Source organism: Octopus bimaculoides, chromosome 2 (genome assembly GCF_046866305.1).
Source record: "Octopus bimaculoides isolate indiv1 chromosome 2, ASM4686630v1, whole genome shotgun sequence".
NCBI lineage: Eukaryota > Metazoa > Mollusca > Cephalopoda > Octopoda > Octopodidae > Octopus > Octopus bimaculoides.
The window spans coordinates 94,812,562-94,825,061 of NC_142929.1; the positions used below are offsets into that span (position 1 = coordinate 94,812,562).

A 12,500-nucleotide genomic window follows, 5' to 3' on the forward strand; every position below is an offset into this window, starting at 1 on the left:
CATGTGCAGGACTGCTGTCAGTCAGATGTTTTTACATATCACTGGTCACAATTCACTTTGCATCATTTTAGCCTTTGAATGACGCCACCCTGCTGGCTAGGTGAGCAGGCCGACATTGCCCTCTGATCAAAAAGGGGACTGGTTCAACATGAAACGTCTTGCTCAAGAACACAACCAGGATTTGAATCCGTTATTTGGCAGTTGTATGTCTAACAGTCTAACCACCAGGTCATGTGCCTTCACACACACAGATGTATAATATATATAATACATGCATACATCATCATCATCATCATTTAACGTCTGTTTTCCATGCTAGCATGGGTTGGACGATTTGACTGAGGACTGGCAAACCAGATGGCTACACCAGACTCCAATCTGATCTGGAAGAGTTTCTACAGCTGGATGCCCTTCCTAACGCCAACCACTCCAAGAGTGTAGTAGGTGCTTTTTACGTGCCACCGGCACTACATATTCTTTTATTCTTTTACTTGTTTCAGTCATTTGACTGTAGCCATGCTGGACCACTGCCTTGAAAGGTTTTAGCTGAAGAAATCGACTCCAGTCCTTATTTTTATTTTTTAAGCCTAGCACTTATTGTCAGTCTGTTTATCAAACTGCTAAGTTACGGGGACATAAACACACCAACAACAGTTGTCAAGTGCTGATACAGGGACAAACACAGACACAAAGAGACATACACATGTCCCTGTAACTTAGCAGTTCAGCAAAAGACTGATAGAATAAGTGCTAGACTTAAAAATAAAAAGTCCTGGGGTTGATTTGTTCAACTAAAACCCTACAAGGTGGTGTCCCAGCATGGCTATGGTCAAATGACTGAAACAAGTAAAAGATAAAATATATATATATATATATATATATATATATATATATATATATATATATATATATATATATATATATATATACATTGGGTACTCTCCTGCACAACCTGATTAACTATATGGATGACTAGGCCTTATTCCACTCTGCCCAATATTTAGCCATCTCAGCTGTAATTCCTGATGGACCAAGAACAGGGGAAACAAATCTGTTACAATAAAATATAACTGTGTACTCTAGAAATGAAAAATCAAAATAATTGGGAAGGGCCTGTAGGACAATTAATGGAAAAGACAAAAGAGACAATATACAGACATGGATGAAACCATTTCATCAGCTAATTTTTTATTGTTATAATTTCAGTGATGGAAAGAGTTAGTATTGCTTGTCAAGAAAGTACCAGGATAAAAATAAATCAAAACAAAATCGAATCTAATAAGTGGACATACGACTTATATATATCCTATGCAGCCTGAGTCAGATTCTGAATGTCTGGTGGACTGGATTGCTAACAATGAGGTCCTGACTCTCACACATCCCCCTGATCTTACTGAAACACTGATGCCTCCACTCTTTAGGCCATATAAGCCATATATCAGATTGAGAAATCCCAAAAGATCTGCTGTATGATGAACTGTTCTCTGGCAAGGGAACATGAAGACAACCCTGCTTTCATTGCAAACAGTTCTGCAATAGAAATATGATGTCAATTTACAGGAACATTAAAGGTGGAAGATCGTTACTGATGATCACTCTCACTTGAGACTAGAACTATAAAAGTGTTTAAAATAATAGAAGAGGCAGAGATGGAAAAACAGCACCTTCAAAGACATTTGCTGTAGCTGAGGCTGTCCCTCATATATAGGTCTCTATAGTCATATCAGATGCTTCTCTGCCAACAAGACCAAAGTAAAACATTCCAGGTACAGATCCAGTGGTCTTGTAGGACAAAACAGATGCCCCCAGTATATATATGTATGTATGTATATATGTATATGTATGTATCTAACTGGCACCTATGTCAGTGGCATGTAAAAAACACTCACTACATTCTTGGAGTGGTTGACATTAAGAAGGGTATCCAGCTGCAGAAACCATGCCAAATCAGATTGGCAGCTTACTAGCTTTCCTTGTAAGCCATTTGAGGTAGGGCAATTGTTTTGGCCAGTTTTTCCCGGCACAAAACAGAATTTCATGCAAGCATGTTGTTCCTTCATTTATGCCATCACTAAAAGCCAAGTATAAGGGTTTATCTTTGGCTAGGTATTTCTCCTGCAGTTGCCGTACCAGGAATATAGCATCAGTAGTGCTTCTACCTGGCACAAAACCGAACTGCATCTAAGCAAACTCTCTCCCTAGTTAGTTGGGCTATGACCCTCTCCATGACCTTCATCACTTGATACAGCAGTTTGATACCTTTGTAGCAGTTGACTGTGGTGCTGCTACTCCAGTCATTAGGTATGACTCCATCATGAACTACCTGGTTTACAATATAGGTGACTAGGCCATAGCCACACCACCAGATGTTTTAAGCATCTCAGCAGTGATTCCTGATGGGCCGGGGGCTTTTCCTGGCTTCATACCCTTAATTGCTTTATCTACCAGGGTGCTATCTATTCGGATAGCTGGTCCCTCTACTGGGTCAACATTTGGCAGGCTCTCCTCCTCCCATTCATTCTCCACATTCAGCAGTCTTTCATAATGGCTTCTCCAAGCCTCTTTCTTTTCCAAATCCTTAAAAGCAAGTTCACCACCATTCATGCAGACACATTCCTCTCCTGTGACATCACAATTTTCTCTCACACACTGTCTTGCAATCTGAAATACTTCAGTTCTTTGGTCCTCACATCGCTGGACAAGACAAGGCATAAATAATGGTCATTACATATTTCTTTATCGTAGTAAAACAAGCACACACACACACATACACATATATATTTATATCTTATACACACAAACACACACACACATACACATATATATTTATATCTTATACACACAAACACACACTCACATACATGTATACATGGTTGTGTGGCTAAGAAGATCATTTCCTAGCCATTTAGTTTCAGCTTCAATCCCATTGTGTCACCTTGAGTAAGTGTCTTCTACTATAGCTTCAGGTCCAACAACAAAGCCTTGTGAATGGATTTGGTAGAAGGAAACTGAACGAAGATTGCCATATACAATGTATGAAATGATGCACATATATGTGTGTGTATGTGTGTTGGTCTGTTTGTATCTCTTTGTCTTGCATTGTGTGGTAATTGTAAATGAGCCTCACTGTCATATGAGCAGTGGCTTTCATTTCCCATCTTCCATGAAGACATGTCCAGCCACGGGGAAATTGTGCCTTGCTGGTAAAAAGTGATGGTTGGCAACAGGAATGACATTTGACTGCAGAAAATCTGGTTCAATGAATTTTGTCCAATCAATGCAGTCATGGAACAGTGAACATTAAATCAATGATGATGATGATGATGATGGTGATATCTTCTCATGCATGGCAATATATCATGCCATCAAGCCAAGTGAAATTGTAATCATGGCTGATGCCAGTATCATGTAACTCAGGGGTTTTCAAACTGTGGTCCGCGGACAAGACAGGGGGTCTGTAGACAGCAAATACTTTTTATGGGCAATTTGATTCTATATATGTTTTTTAATCGAAATCTTTTAATTGACAGTAAACCTATTTGTTAAATACTGCTAAATAAATAAATGTAAAAATATATGTTATTTTAAGCAAATATTTATGTATAAATTTCATAAGCGTTTATAAGGGGTCCCTAAAGTAAAGCCTGAAATATTAAGGGGTCCGCAAGTCAAAAAGTTTGAAAACCCCTGATGTAACTGACACCTATACCAGTGGCACATAAAAGCAACCATTACACATTTGGACTGGTTGGCATTAAGAAGGGTATCCAGCTGTAGAAACTAAATGGTCAAGGTTTTTTTAAAAAATGATGAGCTTGCATTTACTGAAATATCAGTATCAAATTCTCCAAGGAAACTTCGTAACTTTTTTGCAATTATACTGAACATGTATCAACTTGGTAGTCTCCAATAGCTTTGGATGAAACATCATGAGGACATGGCTGAGGACTTAAAGTATGCTGTTCAACAGACAAACCCAAATATCAATATTCGGTTTTCTGAAACAATTTTTAACCAAGCACTGATTGAAATTGAGGATCAAGTTTTCACTATGGGAGGCAAAAATTTGCAAGAGTCTGACTTTGGACTGCCAAAACCAAACTGTCAAATTAGTGATTTAACTTCAAGAGGCATAGCAAGAGACAAATTATGACAGGGTTGCATTTGTGAACAAACATGAACCTAAACTTCTTCCAGAACAACACTGTGCATATGATCAAATTTTTCGTTTATTATTATTATTATTATTATTATTATTATTATTATTTGTTTTATATTATGAATTCAGAATTAATTTCCCAATTGAAGAATAAATTGTATCATAATTGAAAAATAAATTGAATTTAGAATAACAAATTTCTATACAACATACTTTGCTTCTTTTTTCCAATATATAAGGAGCAATTTCATTCCTGGGCAATGCTGGGTACCTCTGCTAGTATGTGTGTATATATATATATATATATATATATATATATATATATATATATATATATATATATATATATCTGTAAATAATATGTGACAATTATTCGGTAGCCATGTTTTGGATGTCAGGGCAGAAACCCACGCTGCCATCTCTTCAGTCATCTGGCCATCGAAAAAATGGTATGAAAATGACTGTTAAAGAAAAGGAAATTACTGTGTGATTGACTGCTATTAAGACAAAAGAGCTATTAGAATGACCGCTAAGTAAGGGGAGGGAGTAAAAATGCCTATAGTATTCGCATAAGTGCACCGATCCATATATATATTTTTTTTTTGGTGAATGTGTGGGTGAGCATATGTGTGTTTCAAGTGAGGGTGGATGAGTATATACATATAGGCGCATGTACGTGGGTGTACGGGTGCGCATGTGTATGTATGGATTGGTGCGCTTACGCGAATACTATGGACATTTTTACTCCCTTACCTTTACTCCTTCCCCTCACTTAGTGGTCATTCTAATAGATCTTTTGTCTTAATAACGATTTTCATAGCATTTTTTCGATGGCCAGATAACTGAATAGATGGTGGCGTGGGTTTCTGCTCCAACATCCAAAACTCGGAGTTTTGTCATGGCTACTGAATAATTGTCACATATTATTTACAGATAAATTCCTCTATTTACATAATATCTAGGTCTCTTTCTTTCTTTTGTTGTCTTACCTTTTCTATCAATATATATCATCATCATCATCATCATCGTTTAACGTCTGCTTTCCATCTTAGCATGGGTTGGACGATTTGACTGAGGACTGGTGAACCAGAAGGCTACACCAGGCTCCAATCTGATTTAGCAGAGTTTCTACAGCTGGATGCCCTTCCTAACGCCAACCACTCCGAAAGTGTAGTGGGTGCTTTTATGTGCCACCGGCACAAAGGCCAGTCAGGAGGTACTGGCAATGGCCACGCTCAAAATGGTGTATTTTACATGCCACCTGCACAGGAACCAGTCCAGCGGTACTGGCAATGAGCTTGCTCGAATGTCTTTTCACGTGCCACTGGCACAAGTGCCACGAAGGCGACGCTGGTAACGATCACACTCAAATGGTGCTATTTACGTGCCACCGGCACGGAAGCCAGACAGCTGGTGCTCTGGCAATTATCACACTCGGACAGTGCTCTTAGTGATCTTCTGGTACAGGTGCCATATACATATGTATAGGTGAAGGAACAAACATGAAAATTACAACAGGGAAATCAAGATACAATAGAATTTAAGATATTAGTTAGAGAAATGATAAGAAAAGCGTTTCAAAGTTTCAGGCGTGGCCCTTCATCTGAAGGAAACAACAGAAAAAAACAAAAAACTGAATACCTTATTGGGATAGAGATAAAAAGAAGTCCGTGTGCCAATTTCAATTACATCACATGAGAAATGACTAGGAAGTGAGAAAGAGATAAGAACAAAGTTACAAAGAACATAAGAACACGGAAGAGTGGGAAAGTACAGATGGATGTGGAATGTGTAGATGTGTGTATATGCCTCTGTGTGTGTGTGAATGTTCAGTGTGTGTAGATTATTCTATGCCTATTTTTGTTGTATGAGTTTTGTGTAATTATGTGTATTGTGTTGGTGTGTATGAGTGTATGTGTATACATGTGTGTGTGTACAAGGCAATTAGAGATGGTGTGATGCATGTGTGTTTGTGGCTGTTGAATGTGTAGATGTGTTTATTTCGGGGTGTGTACCTGTTTGTTGTATTCTTTTAGATGTGTATAAGGTATTCTGACAGTGGTCTGGGTGACAATTGAGTGTATGTATATGACATCCATGACCATATGGACACATGTGTATATTTATCTTATATGTATGAGTATTTTGTAGCTGTTTAGAACATTAAGTTTATGTAGATTCCCAACTGTGACAGAAGGTTGGTGTAGTATATGTACATGTTGATGCAGGTGTGTGTGTTTTTGTGTACATTTGTTTGGATTGTGTGTGTTGTATAAATATGTTGCTTTAATGTGTATGTGAAGTGATTAGGGTTGGTGGGGTGTAGGTGCATACATACACTTACTTTCTCTCTCTTATCTGTATCTATCTATTTATATCTAACTATCTCTCTCTCGCTCTCTCTCTCTCTATCTGTATCTATCGATCTATATCTAACTATCTCTCTCTCTCTCACACACAAACACACACCTGACGGAGCCACTTCTATCATCACACATTACCTTCTCTTGTCTTTGTCCACCTCTCTAATTGCTCATCATTTCCCTACTATCTCCATTCAAATAACTGTTTTTGTCATCTTACTCTTGCTCCTTTCCATTCTAGCACTTCTACCGACAGTGTATTAAGCACCACTGCCTTTGCTGATACCATGACAAATAACTTCCCTAGCAAATTTTCTGGAGTGGTTGGTAAGCATGTAGAGGAAAACTAGAGATGAGAGATTCTTTTACTTCTGTTTCATCAAGGACATCTTTAGTGCTGGTGCCACAAGAAAATGCACCCAGTGACTTCTGTAAAGTGGTTGATAACAGAAAGAACATCCAGTCATAGAAATTAATCCAAAATGACACAAAGTAGCACCAGTCTATAAGAGCAGTGGATACCAATAAGAACTGGCTCAATCCCTGACAACCCATCAAATCTATACCAGCATGGGAAGCAGATGTAAAATGATGATCATGGTGGTGATGGTGATATGTGTATTTTAGCATAAATGTATGTGAATGTTGATCTTCCACTCTTGTCACTGCTTGAGTGGAAAGGTGATGATGCTAATATCCCTTGCTAACATTATAACTAGTCACTTTGCACATTTCTAGACCTCTGGAATTAAAAAGTCCTAATTCGAAAATCAGGTGAGGGTTGACCACATGAAGAGCTGTCTGTAAAATCCTGTCTTGAATAATTCTGTCCAGCCCATGTTGGCATTGAAATATGAATGTTTAACAAATGAATGACATATAAATGAACTTCAACTGTGTCCATTTATATATGTGGTTCCCAACCAGGGTCCATATGGCCCCTGAGGGTCAATATAAGACTTCTGGGGGTCCACACAACAAAATAGTAAATTTAGGATCCACAATAGTATTTTAAGGACCCCTGAGAAGTTTTGTTTCAGATGTATGTATTGGTATATATTGCAAGAAACAGCTAAGTTTCTTTGTCTAACATTTTACATAGTTCAACTTACACAAGTTAATGTGTGAAAAATAAAATAAGAATTTTGAAGAAGTGGCTTTAAAACTAGTTTTTAAACATCAAATGGCTATGGGGATCACCAAAATAAAATAGTACTCAAAGGGGTCTATAGATAAAAAGTGGTTGAGAACTGTTTACATCAGTGGTTCTCAACCATTTTTTGCCTGTGGACCCTTTTTATTCCTATTTGACTCTACTGGACCCCAGTAGCCTTTTGAAGTTTAAAAAAAAATCCCATTATAATTTTATAATTAAATATTACTAGCAAACTTACCCATCTACGATGGGTGAAAAGAGCAGGGTGCAAATCAAGACAGTTTAAGTTGTAATGTACTTACTTTAATTCATTATATTTCATAGTGCCAAACTATATTTGTTGTTGGCCCTCCGTTGCTTACGACGTCGAGGGTTCCAGTTGATCCAATCAACGGAACAGCCTGCTCGTGAAATTAACGTGCAAGTGGCTGAGCATTTCACAGACACGTGTACCCTTAACGTAGTTCTCGGGGATATTCAGCGTGACACAGTGTGACAAGGCTGACCCTTTGAATTACAGGCACAACAGAAACAGGAAGTAAGAGTGAGAGAAAGTTGTGGTGAAAGAGTAAAGCAGGGTTTGCCACCATCCCCTGCCGGAGCCTTGTGGAGCTTTAGGTGTTTTCGCTCAATAAACACTCACAATGTCCAGTCTGGGAATCGAAACCGCAATCCTATGACCGCGAGTCCGCTGCCCTAACCAGTGGGCCATTGCGCCATTGCGCCTCCACGCCAAACTATATAGTGTACCTTATTGAACAATATATATGTAAAGATAGGAGAGTATTATAGTTCGCTTGAAGCATTGTGTACTGTTTGTAAAGAATAAAATGCTTTAAATGGTACAACAATGCACTATAATACAAAAAAAGTGGACTATATACCTGTTGTAATTTAGTCATTCATAGTCTGATAATATTTCGGAATAAAATTCCTTCTTCAGATATTCTTAGATGGAGTCACTGCTATAATCGGTTTTCCATCAGCTTTTTTTTTTTTCAGAAGCGTCTCAGGAGTGGCCTCACAAAGCTCCTTCCGGAATTCCTCATGAGAAGTGTGTGACATTGGCCATGTCTCAGTCTCATGTGTGCTGGCACATCCATAGCGCTGCTTCTAAGTTATGTATTATATATGCAGCTTCCTTTTTTTCCATTCTTTTTTTTCTTGTTATAAACAATAAATGTGCATATTATCAAAAATGAACCTACACACATCCAGATGTAGCTAAATAATATATTGATTACCAACTTCTAGCCTGTTGTTAATTTGGGGTCCTAGTCTGTGTATGAGTGTAGCTTCCTTAATACTTAAATTACCCAAATTTCTTTCATTGGCCTCAATTGTGACTGTTATGCTTTTGTCGGTGTTCCGGCATCTGTCTAGATGCTTTCTGAAGGGGGAGGCTCTCGTGTTCAGATGTTCTTTGATGCGGATGTGTAACGGTCTTGTGCTACCCACATAAAACTTGTTGCATTTGTTATATGAGAGTTAAGCTCTTGCAAACAAATCAACACTTCATTTTCAATGCAAGGATTAAGCTGGTTGACATTATTCTGATGCATGAGATCATGTGCTAATTCAAGTTTCCACTCTTCCCAAAAGGATCAAGGATCAGGTGGCCTGCAATATATCAACATGATGGCAAAAAAACTCTCTAATGATGGCAAAAAAAAAACTCTCTATACACAACATTTACCCGTTGGCATAAATCTGTGTCATGGATGGGACAGTTTGTTAGTGTGCATTAATTGTTGTCCCTTGTTCATTTCTTTGTGAGGTGTCCTCTCAGAGAGGGGCCGGAGTAGGCTAGTTGTATGTCTAGCCCTTCTCTTCTTATAACTCTTTGAATGGCTTTATTTATCTTCTCGCTAAAATTAGGTATTTTAAGGAAGCATGTGTTGCTGGGTTTTCTATGTGTTCGGTGTGTTTGTCGTCTTGGGCACTTAAGCCAATTTACAATGGATCTAGGGTACCTGTTGGTTTTCAATATATCTAGGAAGCGTGTAGTGTAGGTCACCTTGTCCTCCGTTCTGCTGTACTTGCCCTGATGCATGCAAGTTCATTTCTGACATATCCTATTTTGGCACCGAGTGGAAGTGCTGAATTGTATTGGACAAACATATCTCTACTGGAAGAGAAGGACTAGACATACAACTAGCCTATTCCAGCTCCTCTCTGAGAGGACACCTTGCAAAGAAAAGAAACAAGAGACAACAATCAATGCACACTAACAAACCGTCCCATCTGTGACACAGATTTATGCCAACAGGTAAATGTTATGTATAGAATACAATGTAACAAATGCAACAAGTTCTATGTGGGTAGCACAACAAGACCATTACACATCCACATCAAAGAACATCTGAACAGATGCCGGAATACTGACAAAAGCATAACAGTCACAATTGAGGCCAATGAAAGAAATTTGGGTAATTTAAGAATTAAGGAAGCTCATACACAGACTAGGGCCCAAAATTAACAACAGGCTGCAGGTTAGTAATCAATATATTATTTAGCTACATCTGGATGTGTGTAGGTTCATCTTGATAGTATGCACATCTATTGTCTATAACAAAAAAAAAAAAAGAAAGGAGAAAAAAGAAGGGAAAAAAGGAAGTTGCATGTATAATACATAACTTAGAAGCAGCGCTACGGATGTGCTAGCACACACAAGACTGAGACATGGCCAACACTTCTCATAAGGAATTCCGGAAGGAGCTTCATGAGACCATTGCTGAGACGCTTCTGAAAAAAAAAAAAAGAAAGCTGTTGGAAAACCAATTATAGCAGCGACTCCATCTAAGAATATCTGAAGAAGGAATTTTATTCCGAAATATTATCAGACTATGGATGACTAAATTACAACAGGTATATAGTCCACTTTTTTTGTATTATAGTGCATTGTTGTACCATTCAAAACATTTTATTCTTTATACATGTAAACATTTACATAGCACATTCATGGTGTTATCTTTACAAAACCTCTTTGTAAACAATATTCACCATTTGTCCACAACTAAGTTTCAAATTAGCTGAATCCATTGCCCTACTCATCACGAAATGCAGCTGGCTGTGTGTGAACATGGGAGAAGGCAGAAACACACCGACGCAATCCAAAGTCTGGCCCTGAGACTTGTTGGCCATAAAGGAGGAGGCTAATTTGATAGGAAACTGCCTGCATCGTAATTGGAATGGAAACTGATTATCTGAAGGTATCAGAGGTATCCAAGGTATAAACAGACGGTTGCCAGTGTGAGGACCAGTTGCTATCACTGCTTTGATGACATGAGAGTTAAGCTCTTGCAGACGAATCAACACTTCATTTTCAATGCGAGGATTAAGCTGGTTGACATTATTCTGATGCATGAGATCACATGCTAATTCAAGTTTCCACTCTTCCCAAAAGGATCAAGAATCAGGTGATGGCAACATGATGGCAAAAAAACTCTCTAAGGGAATCACCAAAATGAATACTTGCAGCTTCTTCCATTGCATGGTGTATTTCTCGATCATCATGTATGAGCCCATGTCTTAGGCATGCTTCTTGAAATGTTGAATCATATGGACCCCAGTTGGGAACCACTGGTTTATATCAAGGCTTCTTATATATATACTGAACAAATAGGGTGTTTCCACACCTTTTCACCATAAGAGAAATATTTTCTCTCCAGTAACTGCAGTGAATCTGCCTTTTAGCAGTTGAAATATGTCACAAACATATTTTAAATAACCTAAACTTTGGATGTATATATATTGTGGAAGCACATGGTTTAGTGGTTAAGGGGTTTGGTTTATGACCATTAGATTATGATTTTAATTCCTGGACTATGTGATACATTGTGGTCCTGAGCAAAAGACTTTGTTTTATGTTGCTCCGGTCCACTCCATTGGCAAATATGAGTGTTCCTGAAATGGACTGGTGTCCCATTCAGAGGGAAGTATATATGCCAGAGAATTCAAGAAACCGAACCTATGAGTGAGTATGACCCAGGAAGGGGCTTTATCATTTCATATATATATATGACTGGCACCCATGCCAACCTTCCTTCATTGGACACTAAACTCAGCTTGTGAAGTCCTGTTGGGGCAAATGAGATCAAAACTGAACCAAATTTGATACTGGCACCCGTGCCAGTGGAGCGATAACAGCACCATCCGAGTGGGATCACTGCCAGAGCAGCGGTCTCGCTTCTGTGACGGTGGCATTTGAGCGCAATCATTTCCAGCTTTGCCTTACTGGTACTTGTGCCGGTGGCATGTGAACAAAACATTGGACTGACTTCTGTGCAGGTGGCACGTAAAAAACACCATTTGAGCATGGCCGTTGCCAGTACCGCTGGACTGGCCCTCATGCCGGTGGCACATAAGAAGCACCCACTACACTCTCGGAGTGGTTGGCGTTAGGAAGAGCATCCAGCTGTAGAAACTCTTCCAGATCAGTTTGGTGTCTGGTGTAGCCATCTGGTTTGCCAGTCCCCAGTCAAATCGTCCAACCCATGCTAGCATGGAAAGCGGACGTTAAATGATGATGATGATGATATATATTAAGGATACAAATGAATCATACTTAAATGATGGCACCAAGTTGGGTTGAATTAACTTGTAAACAGCACCTTTGATCGAATAAATATCTTGGGTATCGAAGTACATCCAGTGAAATATTCAGGTTATGTATACAGAGAATTTAACCCTTATGAGTATTTTAAAAGCCTTTGGGCAAATCCAAAAGTGTACTTTGTATTGATCATACAGTATTTGATATACTCCAGAATGTCCGATGGGTCGGGATTTCAGTGAGGTATATTATGAGTAAATAAATTAC

At 38.6% G+C, this 12,500-nt stretch overlaps 2 protein-coding genes across 16 annotated transcripts in view; one reads left to right on the plus strand and one right to left on the minus strand.

The window, feature by feature from the left end:
- The window catches only part of LOC106870648 (protein NDNF), a 203,547-nt gene that overhangs the window by 139,162 nt on the left and 51,885 nt on the right, over window positions 1-12,500 (plus strand). The window lies entirely within an intron of this gene.
- Window positions 10,652-11,044, minus strand: LOC149137160 (uncharacterized). The gene has a single exon (XM_089338709.1). The coding sequence runs from the start codon at window positions 11,042-11,044 to the stop codon at window positions 10,652-10,654; it is 393 nt and encodes a 130-aa protein (XP_089194835.1).

What these genes read in the sequence shown, in the direction of transcription:
- LOC149137160 (XM_089338709.1), bottom strand. Translation starts at nt 11,044, where the DNA reads ATGCATCAGAATAATGTCAACCAGCTTAATCCTCGCATTGAAAATGAA.